The following is a 17509-nucleotide window of genomic DNA, read 5'->3' on the forward strand; positions in this document are numbered from 1 at the left end:
TCCGCGTTGCCTCAGACTAGGTGAGGTCAGTCTCCCCCATGTTCCTCCTCCACAGGAAAAGCCTCTTAAGTCTTCTGGACCTGGCGGCCAAAGACTGCCTCTGCATGAGGTGTCACCAAGACAGGAGCCTGGGACAACCACCTCAGTCTCTGTCATGTTAATTGAGGTACCCGCTGTTACCCTTCTCAGGCCTCTGGGGGCTTTGAAGACTAGACTGGTCAAAGAAGTAACTTTTCCCTTTATCTAAAGGAAGTCACTCACAGTGACTGCTGCCAGTGATGTCTGCGGACCACAAACTTCTAAGAAAGTGTTTGAGGGTCAAGGAAGTTGTTTTGAGATTAGTAAGTGCAAGTCGTGAAGGCTGAAGGACACAGAGGGCCCGCGTTGAGGTACACGGGAGGGACGAAACTGCTTCAGAGTCCTTCCCCTTGCCGTGCTACTGTTGTACTGAGGCTGGAAAGTTCAGAGCTTTAACACTGACCAATGGGGTTCTGGTAAATTATTAGTCTAATTTTGGTAGAACAGTCCACTGAGGTCATAGTCACAAGCTAAAGATTTTTAAATTGTTGCCCAGGTTTCTACTGTAACTCCAAGGTGTGAGTCCGCTGCTCTTCCTGCAATCTGTCTGTGCAGATTACAAACAGCGGTGATACTAGCATATCTAAAATTTATCTCTTTTTGTGAATTTAAAAAGATTCTTATAAACTTCAGGGAATCCACTGGAAGCCACCTCTCACCAGCCAAATGGATCCTGGCTAAGTACTGCCAATCAACAGTCTGCTTCCCGCCCCACCTGCCTATTCTTTTTTTTTTTTTTTTTTTTTTTTTTTTTTTTTTTTTTCGGGGCTGGGGATTGAACCCAGGACCTTGTGCTTCCTAGGCAAGGGCTCTACCACTGAGCCAAATCCCCAACCCCCCACCTGCCTATTCTTTAGGGTGGGGTCTGTTCTCCTTTCCCTGGTCCTGGAACCACACCTCGCCCCTCCTCCAACTACCAAGACCATGGGCCAAAAAGGTTCAAATGTACATCTGAGGAAAAAGTTTTCTCCCTAAACTCCTGAACTTTGTCTTCTACCCTTAACATATACATCTGTCCCAGCGTCCTGCCAGATCCAGATGCTTCTTCAAAATCTGCATCTACGACAGAGCTGAAGTGGCCCCCCACAGGTGCTCCCTGGGTAGGCTCAAACCTGGCCTTCAGCTCCTCAACCCCAGATAGTCCTGCAGAGCTTGGACATCAGCTGCTCTTCCTGGACCTGGACAGCATTCCGACCTTCTGGATGCCCACCCCCAGCAACAATGCCCCAGTGTCAAGAAGAAGTAATCACGGACTATTCTGCTGCCCTTTATTCGTTCATTATCAACAAAAGGCTGGGTGCTGGGATTCAGACATGGGACCAACAGCTGAGGTGCCTATTTTACACACCAAAGCAGACATGGCCTCCCTTCTCTCAGCATCCCTCAGAACCTACCTGTTACAGGACATGGCTGGCATACCTGGCCCTCTCTCCTGAACTTTCTAGCTGAGGGGCAGGGCTTCCCCTCCCCCAAAAGCTCTTCCCTATATAATGAAGACATTTTAGTTTCTTCTCTCTGCATGAGTGCTTCCTCTTTCTCTTCTCTTCCCATCTGCCCAGTCTTCCCCAGCCCCATGGCAACGTAACTGAATGCTACCTCTGTGATTGGTGAACTTGCTCCAGAGCTGCTTCCTGATAAACCTGCCTTTATACACTTTAATTTGTCTTGAATTGGCTCATTTCACCGGTGGAGAATAACTTTTCACTAGGCACCTTCAGGGGCCACATGTCAGCACAGAATTAGAACATCTCCAAGCAGGACTATTACCAGACCTTATACAGGGGAGTGTTAGGCTACAGGTTTTGGGACAAAGGCCAAGATGGCTGGACTGTGACATCCCTGTCCTCTTTTGGTCAAGAGCTTGTGCTTTCAAAACTGATGCTACAACCATACTGGTAACAAAGTACCCAGCAAAAGCAACTTAAGGGTGCAAGGGTTTACTGTAGCTCACAGATGAAGGGTAGAGGCCATCACAATGGAGAAGACATGGTTGCAGGAGGCAAGGCAGCTGGTCACATGGCATCCAGTCAGGAGGCTGAGAGAGGTAATGTTGGTGCTAAGTTCACTTTCCCCTTTTTTATTCAGTCTTAGTCAGCTCATGGAGTGAGCCCTAAGGGTGGGTCTTCCCACCTTAATTAACTTATCCTAGAAACTCTCTCAAAGACATGCCTAGAGAGTTGTCCCCTAGATGATTCTAGATCCTGTTAACGATCAATGTTAACCACATCACAAGTCTACTCCTTGTCTGCCTGACATCCAGACATATCATTTTAAGCCACACACCTCTTTCCTCTTGTCCCTGTAGGTTTACAACTGTCTTATAATGAAAAATGAATTTACTCCAGCTCTAAAAGTCCCTATGGTATTTGATAGTTTCAAAACTTCTTGAAAGTTTGTCTCATCTGAGACTTGAGGCAATCTATTAATTGTGAACTCCTGTAATGAGAGAGAGAGGGAGAGAGGGAGAGAGAAAGAGAGGGAGAGAGAGTCAGGGAGAGACAGAGAGTCAGAGACAGAGAGACAGAGACAGACAGACAGACGCTTGAAATATACAATGGCACACTGTAAAGGGGTGGGAACACACCAAGGAATGATCAGACCAAACTGAGTCTAAAGCCAGTCGGGGAAACACCAAACCCTGCAGCTCCATGTTGGGCATCTGAGGCTCATCATGGAATCAACTGCAGTCCAAAGGTAGCCGCCCACCCCCATCTCTGCTGCCTGAGGCACACCCAGCCTCTCAGCGTCCCTCAGCTAAGATCCTGTGGTCCTGGCACCTCCAACACCCTGGGGTCTCCATGGCAGCTCAGGTTTCAAACAGCGGTCTCTCAAGGCTTCCTAGCAAGTGAATTCTACTTTGCCACACACTACCTGGCCTGCTTCAGCCGCCTTCTGGAACCTTGGTACAAGTCTCTGTGACCTTTGGTCTCACATCTTTCCTTAGTACAGAACCAGTGCCACATGGATGATAAAGTCAAGATTTCCTATCCAAGGACTAAGCAGGCTATGCCCTGCTTAACTTCCAAGATGAGATGAGAGACATTCAGGGTGTGGCCATTGACCCTAAAGCCAAGTTATGTAGCCCATGGAAGATGTAGCTTGGCCCCCTTGAACCACAGCTGGGGTGGTCTCTGTACGTTTGTTTAGGTGGGGTTTTTTTTGTTTTGTTTTTTGTTTTTTGGGGTTTTTTTGCCCCTGCTTGGTGACACTCTCAGCTTGGGTTCTCTCATTACATTTAAAGATGGAGCCTTAGGACTTGTTTCTTCTGGCTGCTGTTCCCTTGTCCTTGGCAGGGTCAGTGGCAGAGTCCAGATTCTTGGCTCCAGAGCCCACACACCTAAGGCTGCATGGCTGCCGTCGGATACGGTGGAATCAAATCAGACCTCCTTCGTAGCCTCGAGCTGGGGGAAAGATTGTAGACAATGCAGAGAAAGCCTAGCACAGGGGAAGCCTTTAAAATACACAAAACCCCCCAAAGGCACAGAGGAACCGACTCCAAACCTCTTCTGCTGTGGGATGACACTGTCCACAACAGAAATGACCAAGACACAAGAACACCTCGCTGACCGCAAAGCCACAGAGAACTAGAAGCAACCCAGCAGAAAGTGACAGGCAGCCTGGGCGGGTGACTGTCCAAAGATGAGAAAATAATTTAATAAGGAGGTAAAATGAAGAGACATTCTGCCTCCGTGCTGATGGGAAAATCACAGGGCAGCAAGACAGAGCTGGCAGATAGCATGGTGGGAAACATGGGTCTGTGGACATGCTGGCGTCATTGTCATCATCATCATCATCGTCAGGAGTATTACGGAGGCCTCCTCATCCTATCCCCGAGGAGGCCTGCACAAGGTTTTTGTTTTTCTTTTTCCATTACAGCCTTATTTCTAAGGTCTGATGCTGCAGAGACCTGATGGAGTATCTCAGGAGGAGCTCTGCCTCAGACTCATAGCTCCCCAGGAGCCCACAGAGTCTCTTAATAGGATTCCATTAAAAAACAAAACAAAGCACTAGGCACGGGAGAGATGGTTTAAAAGGTAAGGGCTTGCCACTAAGCTTGACAACTTCCTTCCTCCTCGACAGACCTTTAAAGTGCACACCTTTAATCCTAGCACTCAGAAAGCAGAGTCAGGTGGGTCTCTGAGAGTTTCAGACCAGCCTGGTTTATATAGCAAATTCCAGACCAAGAAGAGCTGCACGCTGAGACTCCGGCCAGACAACAAAGACAAAAGCTAGGCGTATGTGCTTTCTGAAGAACCCCAAAAGAGAAGGGAGTTTCTTTGTCTTCTCAGTTTGAATGCAATGCAGAGACTCTCCTCATGTCTGGTAATCATAGTTTTGATTCCGAGAGCCACAGTGGGCTCCTAGGTGATGCCTGATCCCATTGTTAAAAACTCCTCCTGGCTCTGCCGGCAAGAGCAGTTCCTGGTGCCTTTCTGGCCTCAGGTGGGCCTCAGAGGGAGGCAAGGACTGCTCCACAGGACTAACCAGGAAGGTGTGCCAGGGGTGGGGCGGGGGAGCAGGGGGCTGTTCTCCTTGCAAGATTCCTTTTAAGAATCTAAAGTGTTTAGTGCTTGGATGGGATCGTCGGCTGTGGGAAGGGCGTTTACTCTGCTGGGATTCACCTTGTAGATCGGTGATTGATAGGCTGACTGGATACATCCTGTATATATACAGACACATGTGTGCAGAGGTGTGCTTGAAATGTGCACGCATGTTCTTGTGTACAGAATATGCATAGGTGTACATGTATGGGTATATGCATGTGCATGCCTACATTTATGTACATAGATGTGTAATACTGTGTGTATTTCTCTGTGTGTACACATAAATGTGTGCTTCTGTGTTCGTGCAGCTGACAGGTTCATTTTTGTGTACATTTCCACATGTGTACTGCTCATGGACAGATTTATACTTGTGTGGGCACATGCACATGCATCTATAAAGCCAGACATGCATGCCTGTGTGTGCTCGGATATGCATCTGCATGTGTGTGTTTATGTGTGTTTATGCATGCATGCCTGCATACTCCTGAGAGAGTCCGGAAGGCGACACTGCAGTGTCAGTATGGTGAGGACTTGGTGCAGCAGCCACTCTCTCTAACCACGGCAGAAAGTCTCCTGCTTCCCGTGCACAGTTAAAATGTCACGGCCGTTGGAGCTGCCAGGCTGCAGGGTGGGTAGCTGTTCCTAGGAAAGGGAGCTTGGTGTCTACGTCACACATGGCTGCTCCCTGAGATCTCCTGAAGCACACGCAGCATCCCAGAGTTCTCAGGTGATCAGCACTGGAGCTAGAGAGACACTGGAAGTGGCACTTGGAGGCATCTTTCTGTATCAACCAACTGGAAGGAAGAGAGGTGTCCTGGCAGCCGCAGCGAGACACGGGCCTTATGTGGGCCTAGGATGCTCGTGACGTTTATAATTTATCTGGAGGGTGTGTGATCAAGCCATGGTGCTCATTGGAGGTCAGAGGGTATCTGTGTGGGATCTTTCTCTCTGCCATGTGCTTGGTAGGGATTGAACTCAGTAAGTTGAGAGCCTTGGTAAGTTTTACGATAACGTGACACAATGTGGCCTTGCCTGTCTGGACACCGAGAACACCAAAAGGAGAAGTTGCAAAAGACAGCAAACTCATACGATCTAACTTTATCAACTAAAAATCTAAACTAGGTGGGCGTCCTAGTCAGGGTTTCTACTGCTGTGAGGAAACGTCGTGAGCAGAAAGCAAGCTGGGGAGGAAAGGGCTTACACTTCCAGATCATAGTCTGTTGCTAGAGGAAGTCAGGACAGGAATTCAAGCAGGGCAGGAACCTGGAGGCAGGAGCTGATGCAGAGGCCATGGAGGGGTGCTGCTTACTGGCTTGCTTTCCCTGGCTTGTTGAGTCTGCCTTTTTATAGAACCCAGGACCACCAGCCCAGGGATGACCCCTCTCACAATGGGCTGGGCCCTCCCACAGTCATCACTAATTAAGAAAATGCTTTATAATTGGATTTCATGGATGCATTTCCTCAACTGTGATAACACTAGCTTGGGTCAAGTTGACACACAAATCCAGCCACTGTGGTGGGTATAGTTTTTTGAGTCAGAGTCTATGTAACCCTGGCAGTCCTAGAACTCACTATGTAGACCAGGCTGGCTTTGAACTCACAGAGATCTGCCTGCCTCTGTCTCATTGGTGATTAAAGGTACGTGCTCTAAATTAGTTTTTAAAAGACCCCGTCCCCTCTACAGTTGGTAAAACTTAAAAGGTCAGAAGATGTGGGAAGGACTATGTGGGTTAAGTCACCCATTGGCCCAGGAGCCAGTTCTTTCTATACCCGAGTCTGATGCTCAGGGCACTGTGCCCTGGGACCCAGTAGAATGAAGGTGGTTTCTTCTCCAGGGGCCTACCTGGAAAAACCCTTAACAATGTTTGACTCCTTTTGCCTGGCCATTCCACCCTTAAAAATCCACAGCAGGGAAGTGAGTAGAGAAACGTTGTGTTCGGGATGTGTTTCCCAGAGTTGCTAAGATAACACTGTACAGATGCGAGGACTGCTGACCCATGCTCTCACTACCAAGTCCGAGGGAAGTACAGCCACTCCAACCCTAAGTGCTGACGTGATTGTCAAGGCTCACACAGCTACTGAGAGTGCTGGAGGGTGGGCTGGCTGCAGCTCCCAGAGCCCCCAAGCCCCCTCTGCTCCCTCTGTTTCTGGTGATACCCAAAAAATTCTCTCCACATCTTGGGAAATCAGGTCAAGAAACCTCGGGGTAACCACACTAGGAGACCCTCTGAGGAGATGAGTCAGGACAATAGGACAGAGTTATGCCGTGCCACGAATGTCCAAGCAACATCACTGCAGGCCAAGGCAGCACTCTTGGGTATGCTGAGCAAGGGCCTAGGCTACATCTACAGTTGGCACTGGAATCCCGGGGACCGTTCTGCCCCCTGCTCCCACCTCTGCCCTCCTGAGTGGCTGCTGAATCCCAATGCATGTGGTATCCTGAGCTCCCTCCAGCTTTCACTGCAGAGCTGTCTGACTGTCCCTTTTGCCAGCTGGGGCTGCATATGGGCCCTCAAATCTTTCCCAAGGGGCCTGGGCCACATCCTGCTGCCCTGGAGGCACCACTTCTTAACAACAGACCCAGAGGGCTAGCCAGGCATGTACTCTGGCTGGAGGCCAAGATAAAGTTCTGTTCCTTAGTCTTCAGGGACCAGAGGGTCCCACGATGGCTGGGATCCAGGCTGTTTGGAACACATAGTTCCAGGAAAGGGCCCTGCTCTGGTGGGAAGTGCACTTGAGTGGTAGAGAGGAATTCTCTGTTTTAAGACAGCAAATTCGCTCAGGCAGTGGTGGTACATGCGTTTAATCCCGGCACTTGGAGGCAGAGACAGGCAGATTTTGAGTTTTAAGGCCAGCCTGGTCTACAGAATGAGTTACAGGACATCCAGGGCTACACAGAGAAACCCTGTCCTAAAGAACATACAACCAAACACCAAAACAAGACAGTAATGTCATGGCCCCTCCCTCTGCCATATTGGCTGTCTTCTCAGGGCTGTCATGCATGGGTATGACAGAAGATGACAATGTCTAGTGACCTAGGAGGGCCAGGAACTCCTCTCTGGACCCCTACTTCTGAGCTATGAAGTCTGGGCTGTAGATGAGCCCGCAGACACCGTGAGACTCAAATTCCCTTGAGAAAAGTCCTTCTCATTCCTCAGCCCCTCTAATACATTCAAGGCAGCCCGATCCACTCAGGACTCTCAGGTCCCACCCCAAGTCCACTGCTGAGGCCTCTGTGAACTGCCAGCTTGTGGTCCAGCAGGGCTCGCCTCCCCTTTCCCTTCCTGCCTTCCTCACGCCTCTCTGACACCGGCCCTATAGTCCTGGCCGCAGCCCTTCCTGCAGATTTGAAAGCAAACCAGTGCAGGGACAGAGGTCAGGCCCAGATGGGATTGGGACAGAGGACTTGTGGGCAGTGCCAGGTGGAAGAAGCCATTAGTCCTGGAGTTGAAGCCCAGACTGCAAGGACACGGTGTTCCTGCTTGGACCGCAACCAGGTAGTGAATTGTGACACCAAATCAGAGATGTGTAGCAGAGGGTCCTAGAACAGCAAGGTCACAGAAACCAGAGAGCTCTCCTGGGGTTACTCTGCCTGACAGGCAGCTCTAGATTGGCTCTAGAGAAGCCAGGGGAGGGCCAGGTACTGTCTACTTCTCAAGGACACTGTCTGCTTTTGAAGCATTTGCTCCCAACCCCACATTGCTTTCCCCAGTACTTCAAGGAGTGTTCCTGTCCTTTAAAGCTCCGGGTGAAAACCTTTGCCTCCACCCAGAACGGTCCTCAAAGAACAGCTCTACCTCTTATTTTACACAGGGGAAACTGAGTCCCCCATCAGCAGTGGTATCTCCTGACTACCTTCCGGTGTGCTTGGCCTCAGAAAAGCAGAGACTGGGTGGAAGGGGGCGGGGAAGGGAGCATGGTGGACCAGGACCAGGATCAATGCCACCAACGTGCACTGTTGACCCTGAGCCCTCCACCAGTGTCGCATGGCATGTGGTCACTTGGGTAGGTAGGAGCTATGTGTTCTCGCTGTAGAAGGGCTGGCTCGCAGGTCACTGGGAGCCCTTCCTCACAGGAATCAACAGTCATCAACTGCAAAGAAGTGGCCAGCAGAAGACCGCCAGTGACCGGTGTTGTAGCAGCTCACCCACCCTCTTCCCAGTGGCTCTGTCTGGGAGGGGTTGCCCTTCTGCACACTGCACTTCTTTCTAGTCCCAGTGCTGCTACCTATTCTTACGTGGAGATACCTTGTGGGTCCCTCCCCATGTCTGCAAAGAGAGCTGCTCTTTGCAGAGGGTGTGAATAAGAGATACTCTTCCCCCCCCCCAAATGTCTGGACAGTCTTGAGTTCTGGGCGCCAGTAAGCTGGTCCAAATAAATGTTCCTTCCCCAGAAGGCTGCAGAGGGTCCTGAGGATGAGAAGTCTATCATGGCGGATCGGAGGGCGTGTCCTGCAGGGTGCATCTGCGGGGGGCCTGTGGAATTCCCACAGGAGGGCGCTACCTATGGTGTTAGGGGTGGTGTCTGTGAGAGGCATGCGAACTTTGTGAAGCAGAAGTCAGAAACCGCGATCACCTCTCTCTTCACTTTGCCCCTAAACACTTTTTTTCCAAGACTGGTGGGGGTGGGGGTGGGAGGAGGCGGCGGCGGCAGCGGCGGCGGCAGCAGCGGCAACGGCAGAAGCTACAGCAGCAGCAGCAGCAGCAGGAACAAAACCTGTCTTTCCCGTTCAGTCGCTTGTCCTCGAGCGCCCCCTGCTGGTCGCCCCTTGCACTCTCTCTCCCCATGGGGCTTATGTGGGACACTGGGAATGGGGAGGGCCTCCACATTTAAAGCAGGCAAGCATCCATGGAATCACACAGCTACTGTGTCCTGCCAGCTTTCCCCTTCCCCCTCTCCTTCCAACAGTGCTCAGTCGGGTAGAGGCCTGCACCTAGAGCCCCAGTGCCCTAGGACACCCCTGCCAGAACTTGCTACCCAACAGCCACTGCCCCCTCTGGCAGGTTCGCTACCAGGGGGATCCAGACCATCACCCAGGGAGACCCTACTTGGGTTTATATCACGAACTGACTAGGGTCCAGCAGGGAGGTGACCTTGTTGGCTGTCGTGGTTTGAATATGCTTGGTTCAGGGAGTAGCACTATTAAGAGGTGTGGACTTGTTGGAGTAGGTGTGTCAATGTGGGCGTGGGCTTTAAGACCCTCATCCTAGCTGCCTGGAGCCCAGTGTTCTGCTAGCAGCCTTCAGCTGAAGATGTAGAACTCTCAGCTCCTCCTGCACCATGCCTGCCTGGATGCTGCCATGTTCCTGCCTTGATGATAATGGACTGAACCTCTGAACCTGTAAGCCAGCCCCAATTAAATGTCGTCCTTATAAGAGTGGCCTTGGGGTTGGGGTTTAGCTCAGCAGGGGTTGGGGAATTTAGCTCAGCGGGGGTTGGGATTTAGCTCAGCGGTGGGCGCTTGCCTAGGGGGCGCAAGGCCCTGGGTTCGGTCCCCAGCTCGGAAAAAAAAAGAAGAAGAAAAAAAAAAGTTGCCTTGGTCACAGTGTCTGTTCACAGCAGTAAAACCCTCACTACGACACTAGGCTATCAGAGATAGCGACATTTTGGAGGGCTCCATATAAATAAATACCTGGTGACATTCTTCCCCGGAAGACCCAAGTCCCAGAGTGCAGGCTGCCTTCACTCTCCTGCCTGAGTAAGAGGGGAGAGGGCCATTGTGATCAGGTCCTGCTGGGTCAGTTCCCTGCGTGGAGCTACCATGTTCCTCCTCTCTTCTTCCTCCAAGGAAAGCCCAGCCCCACAGTGCTTTCAGAACTCGGTGTCCCTAGTTCCATCTCAAGCTCTCACTAAACCAAAACCCTGTGTCTCTCCTGAAGCCGGAGCCCGGAGCACCATAGCTGCTGTGTTGGGCTGGGGAATGGTGGACTGCCTTAGCCCGGAGCCTCCAGGACAAAGAGTTAACCCCCCTGGCTCTTTCTCCACACCCCATTCCAGAGGCTGTACCTTTCCTTCGTCTAAGGCTTTGCCTCCCCACCAAGGCAGCCTGAGCCTGTGAACCCATGTCAGCAGGGCTCTCACCTTGCTTCGGTCAGCCAGTGTGTTTTTCTGGCGGCTGGGCAGAGCGAGATGAAGGGAGGGGCATGGCTGTTCCGCTTACGACGCCCACGTATGAGCTTTCACCGCTCATCCCAGCCCTTCACCCAGGACTCCACTCAACTGGAAGCAGAGGCGAGAAGTCCCACTGTGCACCCCCTCCTCTGTGGCACTACCTGCAGGTCCCCAGGAGAGGTGCGACGATTTGCATCAACTATCCCCAGGAGAAGTCCCCGCTGGAAACCCTAGAACCCACCACTCACCACTATGTGTGCCTTCAGGCCCCTCCCTGTTTTCTCTCTCCTCCCTCCTGCCATCCAAGGATTATTTGCCAAGGGACTCCTGCCAGCTAGGACTGAGCTTTTGAAGACAGGCTCCAGATGGCGCCTTCAGACGGGGGTCTCCAAAACTTGCTAGGGGCCAGACCAGGGATGCAGGTGGTGCACCCGGCTGCCGGAGCAGGACCTGGGGCTCATGTGGTTCATTGTTTGTTGGTGAGTGGAGCCAGTCACTTAGGTAGGGTTTGGCAGGCCAGCTGAGTGCTCACCAGGGAGGGCCAGGTGCTGCGTGGCTCTGGTGACCTGGTAGGCTGGGTGATAACTGTGTACTTAGGAAGAACACCCGTTAGAAGGAACAATCTGAGGGAGCATACCTGAACACACTACAGTCCTGCGGAGACTGGCCAGGGTCCCACAGGTGTCACTTACGTTGTGGAAGAGCCTTCTTCTCCCAACTAGATTATAAGCTTCTTGAGGGTAGGGCGGGACTCCAAATAGCTCTGGGGTCTGCTCCAAAGAGCTGTAGGCAGAGTCACCTTGGGTGGGAAGGAACAAACGCTTGGCAAAAAGAGCAAGCATAGGCCTGGGCACCCCGCTGGCAGAGCCCCTAGAAATCCGCTAGACACCTGTTGAACAGAACCGTGTAGCTACTTTCTGGCAAAGCGGCCAAAAGCAGAGCTGCAAGCCATCACGTGGGCTGTGATCAGGTCACGTGGTCTGAAGGCCTGCACGTGAAGCAGTGAGTCAAACACGAGGAGGGGCGGGGCAAGCTCAGCACGAGGTGGGCAGGCTTGGGAGGGGGTGGGGGGGTGGCGAGACGCTTGCATGAGTGGGCAGCCAGACGCTGGTTGGATGCGGAGCTCCTGTGGGTAGGCAGAATGTGGGCGAGAGGGCGGGCAGGTGGGCAGAGCTAGGGCCATTTGTGGCTTCCAGCTTGTTGCTTCCCTCCAACTTTGTTCCAATGGCGTCCGGTGGCCACGAGCGGGCTACTGAGGATTACGGAGTCTCCGGCATTGCGGGATGCAGGTAAAATTTGGGTTGACGGGCTCTGGGAGAGTCAGGTTCCAAGGCCTTTGCCTAGGGTTTACTTACATCCTCACCTTACCAGGGACAGCCGGGCAGAGCTCCCCATCTTGGCATGGAGGGGAAGGAGGGAGAGAAGGAGGGGGAGGGGGTCCTGAGCTGGCCAGGTGGTATTCCTGGATAACCCAGGCCAGTCTTCACTTCTTCCAGACATCCACACCAAATGCCCTAGTTCTCTATGTAGGGCACTGGTATCTTTTGTGGGGTTCACAAGTGGTCTTGGCTCCTTTCTCTGTAGCAAGACTCCTCAGGCTGAGACTCAGGAGAACTTGCAAACTCCCTCACAAAGCTCAGCCCTCTGCCCAGCTCCTGTGGCTGCTGCAAATTGGAGCCCCTGTCTTCGGAGAAATGTGGTCAGCGAGAGAGAACGCAGGTGCGGGCAGCCTCGCGGTGGGCAGTATGCCAGTGGGGTGGAGGAGTTTTAGGTCTGTCTATGGTTTGACTAGCTTATACCCGCCTAGACCAGCCAGGATTCAAACCAGATCCCCAAGTAAGGTTTGTGGACTAGGCCGGGGTGTTCCTACAGCTTGACTTGGAGTCACCCTTTCACATACCGGGACAGAATTGCTTCAGGGCTGGCCGTCAGCCCAGAGTTATTGTGTGTCTCATGGGTTCCGACGGGATAGGCTGCTGCGGCCTGAGCCTTGCTGCTCTGGAGGGAGGCCTTGGGGGCTGCTCAGTGGTGGGTTCCAGAGGTTTTTTGGCTCTCTGGTGAGGGTTGGATTATTTTCCCCTTGTCTGGAAGCAGGAGGAGGATCTCCTTGAGCTGTGAGCGCTTGCGGGCGCTACTGCCTCAGTTTGATGGCCGGCGGGAGGACATGGCTTCCGTCCTGGAGATGTCTGTGTGCTTCCTCCAGCTTGCCCACAGCATGGATCCTAGCTGGGAGCAGCTCTCTGTGAGTCCTAAGCAGGCGGGCCTTGTCAGGCCCCTGCATCCTGTCTACTATGGGATGTCCTGGTTTGGGAGCATCGTACCCCTGTCTTCTCGGGTCCCAAGGCAGCTGCGTGTTCTGTACCGTCATGACACATTCAAACCATACCAGTTGGCATTCTTCTGAGGGGCAAGTGTCCATTGTGTCTTCCCAATATGGATTGATTAGTTTCCCGTATGTGATACCTGTGTGTGGGAGTTTCAGGGTCTCCATATGTCCAGTTCTGACCGAGAACACTCACACGGACTTCTCCAAGACTGCTGCCTGACACTCAGTGACGCCTGGGTGGATACAGCCTGACTCAGGAGCAGGGGTGGGGTGTTAGAGGAGTGGGGCTTCAGTCCATGCACACCCTTTCCCTGTGCGACCCTGAGTTTCTGGCTAGTTTGTGTGTATTTAAACTTCAGGTTCCTCAGCCTCCTCAGGAGATGTGGCACATGTGGCAGGGCGATGTTCTGCAGGTAACCCTGGCGAATCAGATTGCAGACAGCAAGCCGGACTCCGGGATAGCAAAAGCATCTGCCGTGGCTCGGTTAGTCTCCCTGGGGCCATCCCCGGGCCCTGGACGCTGTCTGAGCGGTCACGTTAACTTCGTAATAGTGTGCCCACACCTGTGACATAACTTCACGCTCAGATGTCTTTAGATGGCCCCTTGAGACCTGCTGTTGACAGTACATTACACAGGGTGATCGTGTCGGCAGACTCGGGGCACTGGGAAGAAGGGGGGTTACTTGGCTCTTCTGCTCTCTGGGGCTCTGAACTCCTCAATGCCTTACACTTACTGTCTTTCAGGGTGCAGGACCCCCCATGCTGTGGCATGCTGGATATAGACCAGAGCCAAGCTACTGAGAGGGCGTCAGAGCTTCTGGAGAGGCCTTCCTCCTGCCCTGGTAAGAGCACGTTGTCCTTCAGTGAGTCAGGTGACCTGTGACCCTGAAATGACCGTTGCTGAAAGGGGTGCCCTCCTCTGCGCAGAGTCTAGAACAGTTGGCTCTCACCTCTGCCTGTTCCAAGGTCGGATGGCTGTGAGGCCTGCAGCTTTTCCAGCTGTTCCTCCAGTGCATGGGGTCTTGTTCCCCAATGCCATGCCCCAGTCAGGAGATACCAGTGAGTTACCAGCTGGGCTGCTTCTCATGCCAGTTTGCCTTTCCTGGATGCTTGGTCTCCCCCTCGGTTATATTTGCCATGTCTGCACGTCTCTGCTGGCTGGCACGGGTTCTAAACAACCACAGACATAGGGGTCGGGATAGGCAGCTGGTCTGAGGGAGGAAGGAGTTCAAGGTCCTAGGAGCAGTGCTGAGGGGAACTCCTGATTGGAGCCCTTGTGAGTGACCCAAGGCCTAGGGGCTACCTTTTCCTTGAACCTGCCCTGACCCAGAGTTGGACACCTAGTTTTGGTCACGCCCCTGCGTGGTCATCTGTTGTCAAATACTTCCGGCTTTCACATGCACACACTGTAGGACAGTACTTGGCCTAAACCGTGGGCTAACCTATCTTTTCCCTGTCAGAGTCCTCCAGCTTGGGTGCTGGGCTCCCACCCTGGCCTCCTCACTCATGGCAGCCAGCCACTCCCGAGGCGAGCGACGCTGTTTCTGGTGGGTCACACCAGGTGGGATCCCTGGCCGGGGACACTGAGTCTCCGGGCATGCTGGCTGAGGAGGCCAACTTGGTCTTGGCATCTGTGCCTGATGCCAGGTGGGTGCTTCTGAGAATGTGTGTCACTGGCCTGCCCTCAGCCCACCGCTAGTCTCTGCTTTTCTCCACTTCTGGAAGCTTCCGTTTCTGACTTTTTACACCACACTGAGAGGAGGCCCAGGCAGCAGGCCCAAGCCAGACTCACCATGTGGCTTTCTGATATGTGTTTCTAAAACATTTTTGTCTCCTAATTGTCTTTTGTTTGGGCTGATGGTGAAATAATTTTGTGTTTGGGGAGCACACACCAGCTGGGGTGTGGGAGGCAAAGGGAGGGGTGAGGCAGTGGCTGGAGAAGCCAGCACAGATCTCTGTTCAGCAGAGCACTGCAGCCATGGTCTGTGCCCCTGGCTGTGGTCCTTTTGGAGTGAGCCTCCGTGGGATCGTGGGCCTTTGCAGGGTTGGGCTGGGTTTCTGTTGAGTTTCTAGTGTCGAGGTGCACTTGTGGCCACTCGGGGATCTTCTCATCTCCAGGTACACCACAGGGGCAGGGTCCGAAGTGGTGGACGGAGCATCCTTTCTGCTGACCACCAATCCTGATTGGTGGTTGGGTGAGTGGGGCCGTGAGCCCAGGCTGCCCTTCCCCACACCGGCCCTGGCTCTGGGGCCTGTGTCCAACCCGACAGGACCAGGAGACTGTACCCAACCCCAGCTTACTCTCTGACCCAAGGTCCCCGAATCATCTACCCCTGCCTGGTGATGATCGGGATGACATGTGCCACCACACAAACACGTGATACTGGAGATGGCTCTGTGAGTCCTGGGTGTTTTCAGTAATGTTCCTAGGTCACCAGGACAAGTCACGTGTTGTGCGTCTCCTTGACCACACTTAGGATCCGGTGCTGAATGAACACTGCTGTGGTTCCAGCATGGAAAGCATCTCCTAAGGCAGGAGCCACCAGAGTTGTCCTCATCCTACCTCACTGGGAAGAGAGGGTTCTAGAATGGACACGGTGGTGGCAGCACGGGAGCCCCTACCACGCTGTGGCCAGTCTTCTGCCAGTGTCTGGGGCACATGCCTTACTGATGTCTCCTTTCCTTTCAGGGTCAGTGGAGGGCAGAGGAGGACTAGCTCTTGCCAGGAACAGCCCAGTGGATGGGGCAGAGCCAAGCTACATCGGAGACCCTGAGCCCTGCTCCCAGGAGCTCCAGGCTGGCCCCGTAGAGCTGTGGGGCTTGGATTTTGGCAGCCCTGGCCTGGCCCTGAAGGATGAAGCAGACAGCATCTTCCCTGACTTTTTCCCCTGATGGCTTAGTTGCCCCATAGTTTAGTTTGCTGGGAGAGCTGTCCCTTGCCTGGGTGTTGTATTTTGGGTTTGGTTTGCAGCTGCAGCCTAATTTGAGGAAGGCTGGCAGGACTATGAGTGGAGTTTGTATTAAAGAGAAAAGTGGTTTTTCTGGCAGAAGCAAAATTTCTCTGGCTTTTGAGTAATTAATCCAGTTCATTGGGCACATTGCCCCAGTCCATTCAGAGCACAGGCAGCTGCCTGGATCTTTGTGGAGAGATTCTCAGCTGGGTAGGATCCCTGAATAAACTGCTTCTGTGCCTAGTTCCCAGTGCCTTCCTCCTCCTCCCCTTTCTTCTCCCCCCTCCTCCCTCCCTCCTCCTCCTCCTCTTCCTCCTCCTCCCCCCCCCGGAGTCAGGTGTTTGAGTTGGGTGGTGTCTTTCTAGGGACCCCAGTGTCCTCTCCCCAGTGCAGCATATCCTGAGGGAAGGTCTGCTATCCCATTACTGCCAGTCACCCCTGTACTTGCTGTTCTTGTGTTCTTGGGGACCCTCCGGGTCTGGCCTACACCCCTCCACACTGGGCTGCTGTGGGCAGATTGAAGGTTGGTAGGTGTCTTTTTCCTGTTCTGTCAACATCTGGAGACATTCCAGGTCCCTGGGACTCCTACCCGCGCCCCCCCACCCCCGTGAGTCCCTGTTCTGGGGCTACAGCAGCCCAGCCTGATTCTTCCAAGAACCTTGAATCAGATCAGAGCTCCCACCAGGCTGCCCCCACATCCACTGGAATGTTCATTAATTCCCATGAGTCACTGCAGACAAGCTCAGGAGCAGGTGGCGTGGGAGGAAGCACTTTGGGACTGTGAGCGTTGAGATCATCACACAACCCCAGGAGCTGAGGAGGGCACATGGGTAGCCAGGAGGGTCTGAGTGTTGGACACTGTGTTCCAGGTGGGTGCTGAGCAGAGCTATCCCCCTCCCAACCCCGGGTCCTTGCCACCACCAACTCTTGTGGTTTACAGGGCTGAAGACCTTGTTCAGGGGAGGGCGTGGCCTCCAGATTCCCGCCTGCCAGTGCGCCAAACCCACACCAGGTTCCTTGAGCACAGGAATTGTAGCCTCACTTTGGCTGTCTGATGTTTGAGCTTATCAGTCAGGTGGTCTCTCCTTTCTGAGCCAGTGCTTAGAATGAACCTGAGACCCAGCCTGGCTTGTGAGCAGAAGCAGTAACAGGTGACAGACCCTGAGCAGGTGATGGGAGACCACAGGGTTTAGGACAGCAGGGGCCACAGCCCCCCAGGGTCCTGGGACTGAGGTCAGCTTTCTCTCAGTAGTACTTCCAGGCATCCCACATAGCATATGAAAAGGGCTGCCTGGCTCAGATGTTTGGCCATGGTGTCTACTACTTTGCAGGGGAGCCGGGAATCATCCAAAGGTACATAAGGCCCTCTCTGGAAACTTTCAGATTCCTCTGGAACCCCCAGTGGTTTTGAGCAGCAGTGCCTAGGTGTGTGTGCCTTCAGTCCATTTTGAGAACTCATCAGTGCCCAGAGACTATGACAGAGGCTTGGGGTAGCATTA

The 17509-nt window shown here is 53.2% G+C and overlaps 1 protein-coding gene across 1 annotated transcript; it reads left to right on the plus strand.

Annotated features, from left to right (window-relative positions):
* Positions 1-11957: 11957 nt before the first annotated feature.
* On the plus strand, positions 11958-16160 carry Sohlh1 (spermatogenesis and oogenesis specific basic helix-loop-helix 1). Its single transcript, XM_032901865.1, has 8 exons — positions 11958-12022; positions 12318-12452; positions 12828-12975; positions 13419-13543; positions 13804-13931; positions 14520-14706; positions 15178-15254; positions 15749-16160. The coding sequence occupies exons 1-8, from the start codon at positions 11958-11960 to the stop codon at positions 15949-15951; spliced, it is 1068 nt and encodes a 355-aa protein (XP_032757756.1). The 3' UTR covers positions 15952-16160.
* Positions 16161-17509: the final 1349 nt, after the last annotated feature.

The sequence above is a fragment of the Rattus rattus genome, chromosome 5, assembly GCF_011064425.1.
Source record: "Rattus rattus isolate New Zealand chromosome 5, Rrattus_CSIRO_v1, whole genome shotgun sequence".
NCBI lineage: Eukaryota > Metazoa > Chordata > Mammalia > Rodentia > Muridae > Rattus > Rattus rattus.

Coding starts and splice junctions, on each gene's coding strand:
- Sohlh1 (XM_032901865.1), top strand. CDS start 11,958: ATGGCGTCCGGTGGCCACGAGCGGGCTACTGAGGATTACGGAGTCTCC. Junction 12,023..12,317: donor TCCGGCATTGCGGGATGCAG/GTAAAATTTGGG, acceptor CTTTCTCTGTAG/CAAGACTCCTCAGGCTGAGA. Junction 13,932..14,519: donor GTTGTCCTTCAGTGAGTCAG/GTGACCTGTGAC, acceptor TTTCCCTGTCAG/AGTCCTCCAGCTTGGGTGCT.